The sequence below is a fragment of the Piliocolobus tephrosceles genome, unplaced genomic scaffold (genome assembly GCF_002776525.5).
Source record: "Piliocolobus tephrosceles isolate RC106 unplaced genomic scaffold, ASM277652v3 unscaffolded_41255, whole genome shotgun sequence".
Classification (NCBI taxonomy): Eukaryota; Metazoa; Chordata; class Mammalia; order Primates; family Cercopithecidae; genus Piliocolobus; species Piliocolobus tephrosceles.
Genome location: NW_022325705.1, coordinates 1 through 4,906, shown reverse-complemented (window position 1 = coordinate 4,906; position 4,906 = coordinate 1). Strand labels below are relative to the sequence as shown.

At 51.3% G+C, this 4,906-nt stretch overlaps 1 protein-coding gene across 1 annotated transcript; it reads left to right on the top strand.

The window, feature by feature from the left end:
* Nucleotides 1-6: 6 nt before the first annotated feature.
* On the top strand, nt 7-4,902 carry LOC113223416 (keratin, type II cytoskeletal 6C-like; the record flags this gene model as incomplete). The annotated part of the gene is made up of 9 exons (XM_026452871.1): nt 7-579; nt 1,509-1,723; nt 2,057-2,117; nt 2,277-2,372; nt 2,497-2,661; nt 3,163-3,288; nt 4,130-4,350; nt 4,565-4,599; nt 4,714-4,902. Coding segments are annotated over exons 1-9 (1,648 nt in total), but the record flags the coding sequence as incomplete, so codon positions are not given.
* Nucleotides 4,903-4,906: the final 4 nt, after the last annotated feature.

Genomic DNA, 4,906 nt, shown 5'->3' with positions numbered 1-4,906 from the left:
CCTCTAACGCTCTCCACAGCCCTCTCATCTCCTGGAACCATGGCCAGCACATCCACCACCATCAGGAGCCACAGCAGCAGCCACAGGGGCTTCAGTGCCGGCTCAGCCAGGCTCCCTGGGGTCAGCCGCTCTGGCTTCAGCAGCGTCTCCGTGTCCCGCTCCAGGGGCAGTGGTGGCCTGGGTGGCGCATGTGGAGGAGCTGGCTTTGGCAGCCGCAGCCTGTATGGCCTGGGGGGCTCCAAGAGGATCTCCATTGGAGGGGGCAGCTGTGCCATCAGTGGCGGCTATGGCAGCAGAGCCGGAGGCAGCTATGGCTTTGGTGGCGCCGGGAGTGGATTTGGTTTCGGTGGTGGAGCCGGCATTGGCTTTGGTCTGGGTGGTGGAGCCGGCCTTGCTGGTGGCTTTGGGGGCCCTGGCTTCCCTGTGTGCCCCCCTGGAGGCATCCAAGAGGTCACCGTCAACCAGAGTCTCCTGACTCCCCTCAACCTGCAAATCGACCCCGCCATCCAGCGGGTGCGGGCCGAGGAGCGCGAGCAGATCAAGACCCTCAACAACAAGTTTGCCTCCTTCATCGACAAGGTGAGCCAGGGCCATGCCCTCCACGGGGCACTTCAGGGTCCCCAGACCAGAGGAGGAGCACATTCCTTCCAGGGAGACCTAGGAGGGAAGGAGAAGGGGACTCAGCCCAGCTCTGCAGAGAGTGCAGGTGGCTTCCAGTGCACAGTAGGCAGCAGGGATGGGCATCACTCCCACATGGGATCTCCAGATTGGTTCTCACTCCTGCCTAGGGAGAGCCACAACTTTTCATAACCCTGAAGCACAGATGAGGCTAAAAGAGAGTGGAGTAGGTTAACTCCTCCCTCTAAATTGTCTAAGAGATTACAGAGCAAATGCCAGGAGTATATGGACTGGTAAATTACACTCTGAGGTCTGAATAAGAGGAAATTATTTAGAAAGAAAAGGAAAAGATAATCTGGCTGGATTAAGAAAAAAAAAGGATATAGAAACAACTATAAAACCTGGAGAAATGCTAATTAATTTTAAAAACAGAGAATGACCTTAACATCAGAATATTTGAGAGGAGACACCACACCAAATGGGAAAGTAGACTGGAATCTAATCATAAGGCAACATCTAATATCCCTCCTAACTGAGGTCCTATCAGTAATAAAAACTGCACAATATATCAGGTAAATAGTATTTTTAAACTAGATTTGTGACTGTGCTTGGAAAGAGAAAAAGAAGAAATGTTGAAACTCACTGATACCATCAATAGCTTACAGCGTGAGAACACACACCTCAATGGTCCGTGGGACAATTTCTCTAGTGAGATTGGTGGGGTGCAAAGGAGAAGGGGTTGGGGGAGCAGAGCCCAGCCTGAGCCTCTCTACATGCACTGTAGTAGCCCAGCACCATGGGGACCTCCTGGACCTGTCAGGAAACCAGATACCAGACACTTCTTTCTTCCTTCCTTTGCCTGGAAAATGACCATCTTGCTTCCCCTCCAGGTGCGGTTCCTGGAGCAGCAGAACAAGGTTCTGGACACCAAGTGGACCCTGCTGCAGGAGCAGGGCACCAAGACCGTGAGGCAGAACCTGGAGCCGTTGTTCGAGCAGTACATCAACAACCTCAGGAGGCAGCTGGACAGCATCGTCGGGGAACGGGGCCGCCTGGACTCAGAGCTGAGAAACATGCAGGACCTGGTGGAGGACCTCAAGAACAAGTGAGGACTCAGTTTCCTGCAGCGCACACTTCAAGACTATTGGGTGACCAGGGCCAGATGGGGGTGGGATTCCTAACAACCCATGTCCATGGAAATGGAAAGCACAAATTAGTCCCTAGGAGCAAACCTGCAAGAACCACAAATGGTTATGGGAGGATAGGGAGATCAAAAAAGTGACAAATTTAAGAGAAGCAAAAATCATCCCTTAAGCGCTCTGTGGCAGGAAAGCTCAATTAGAATATATTCCATTTGGGAAAATGTTGGATCCCAGGCTGCTTTTCTGTTTCATCCTACCCACTGGCTCAAATATATCCCATGCCTTCCTTCCTGCAGATATGAGGATGAAATCAACAAGCGCACAACAGCAGAGAATGAATTTGTGACTCTGAAGAAGGTGAGCAGTTGAAGCCGTGGAGTTCAAATTCATTTAGAAGGACAGAAGTGGCTCTGTGTCGCCGCTCACCTGGGAGAGGAGAATCGGTAGGGGGACTAGAAGATGGGTAGATTGGAAAGGTGCACTCAGGTAACTCCAGGTTGTTGGCTCTTTCCCCAGGACGTGGATGCTGCCTACATGAACAAGGTTGAACTGCAAGCCAAGGCAGACACTCTCACAGATGAGATCAACTTCCTGAGAGCCTTGTATGAAGCAGTAAGCGTCTCCACCATCCTTCTGTTTACTCTGATGGGGTCTGCAAAGGGGAGAAGATGTATAGGGCTGGGTATCTCTGTAAATGTCAGAAGTGAAGTTGATCTTATGACCTTCTGTTCTGCAGGAGCTGTCCCAGATGCAGACCCACATCTCAGACACATCCGTGGTGCTGTCCATGGACAACAATCGCAACCTGGACCTGGACAGCATCATCGCCGAGGTCAAGGCCCAATACGAGGAGATTGCTCAGAGGAGCCGGGCTGAGGCCGAGTCCTGGTACCAGAGCAAGGTGAGCAGGGTGTGGGCAGCTGCTGAGGAATCCCTGTGTCCAGCTCTGAATACCAGAGAACTGCAGACTTCATTGGAGACATCCCCTTACAGGAAGCCAGGGTCCTCTCACAGGACGTGCACCTGCACTATTAGAGTAGACATTTGGAGAACTTACTCCCAAGTCAAGAAGGAAAAAGAACCCAATGCAGGAGGAAAGCTACCACAGACAATGACATAGTCATCTCTGCATTTAGCTTCAACCCGATTGCTGACTTTTAGAAAACGGTACAGAACATTTCTACTCCCTAAGGAAATTAGGCAGATAGTGGTGTCACAATGAGGATGGTCTGTGACTCCAGTGTTTAGTATCCACCCACCACATAACATCAGCTTTTCCTCAAGTTTCTTGGGGAGAAGCCATTAGGTCCACTTCATGACATGCATGATACGTAAGTGAAAGTCATCGCTAGCCAGGTAAGAACCCGTAGACACTGTCTCTCTCTCCACCTCTGGGCTGCAGTACGAGGAGCTGCAGGTCACAGCAGGCAGACATGGGGACGACCTGCGCAACACCAAGCAGGAGATTGCTGAGATCAACCGCATGATCCAGAGGCTGAGATCTGAGATCGACCACGTCAAGAAGCAGGTATAGTGAGGGGCAATGGAGGAGAAAAGCATCATTTTTTTTATTAGGTCATGAGGCAGCAGTCAATCATCATTTAGTAAAATTCTTTGGGAATTGAGTGAGAAGCAGAGAAGGAAAGACATGCAGTTCCTAGGCTCAATGAGAACACTCTGGTTCAGAGACATGGATCACACCCAAGGACATGAAACAATCACCTGGGCAGAAGCACTCTCACCTGGTCAAAGATGTAAAAGTATAGTCTAGAGGCATTGGAAGGGCTTATGTAAGAAGACTGATTGACTTTGGAATTGCAAAGGACCAAGTTGGGTGAGGTGTCAGGTCAGAAAGCATGAGTAACATTGTTACAAATCTGCTCAAGGTTCACCGTGAAAAAGAAAGTGAAACCAAAGCCATGAGGAAGGAAAACATGGCCCAAGCAGGTGAGAGAATGTGAGGCAGGAGGAAGGCAAGGTCTCAACAGCTTCATGTGAAAACTCATCATCTCAGTTGACGATGTTTGCAAATTATTGTGGCATCCATACAAGATCATCAAAAATGGTTTTGGTTTTGCTTTGGAGACAACACTTAATGTCCTTGGTCTTCTGTCCACTCTGGCATCTTCCATGGGTCATCTCCCACATCTTTAGGCAGGGGAGTTAACACAAAGGGGCACAGGATTTTATCATGTGACTGCAGACATAAAAAGCTTGAAGATAGTAAAAAGGCTAGACAGGAAGTGTCAGAGCTCATTTACCATCAATTCTGGGTTCCTGGTACCTTCTTCACTGGAAAGGAACCAGCCAGGTTTAGTCTCCTCTGGAAGACCAGATGACAAGTTCTTTCCATTCCTTTCCCCTCTTAGTGTGCCAACCTGCAGGCCGCCATTGCTGACGCTGAGCAGCGTGGGGAGATGGCACTCAAGGATGCCAAGAATAAGCTGGAAGGGCTGGAGGACGCCCTACAGAAGGCCAAGCAGGACCTGGCCCGACTGCTGAAGGAGTACCAGGAGCTGATGAATGTCAAGCTGGCCTTGGACGTGGAGATCGCCACGTACCGCAAGCTGCTGGAGGGCGAGGAGTGCAGGTGGGTAACTGACGCGGCTTCCTCCAACAGCTGAGTCCATCTGCAACGTTCCTGGCACTGAGCACAACTTTAAGGTGCACTGCCCAAGACCATAATTGCTATTCTTGGGAGAAAACTAAGTTTTCTGGTAGGCTCTTCCACCCACCAAGGCTTCCCGTGCTCCTCCGGGGAAGGGCTCTCTGAGGTCTCACCCTCCCTGTGTTTCTCCCCACAGGCTGAATGGCGAAGGCGTTGGACAAGTCAACATCTGTAAGTACCTTTGCTTGCCTTCCTCCCCTGCCCTTGCACTCTTCTGACTGGGCTCAGGCTGACAGGATGAGCTCACCGTGGCTTCTTGTGTCCTTGTCCCCCTCCCCACCACAGCTGTGGTGCAGTCCACCGTCTCCAGTGGCTATGGCGGTGCCAGCGGTGTCGGCAGTGGCTTAGGCCTGGGTGGAGGAAGCAGCTACTCCTATGGCAGTGGTCTTGGCGTTGGAGGTGGCTTCAGTTCCAGCAGCGGCAGAGCCATTGGGGGTGGCCTCAGCTCTGTTGGAGGCGGCAGTTCCACCATCAAGTA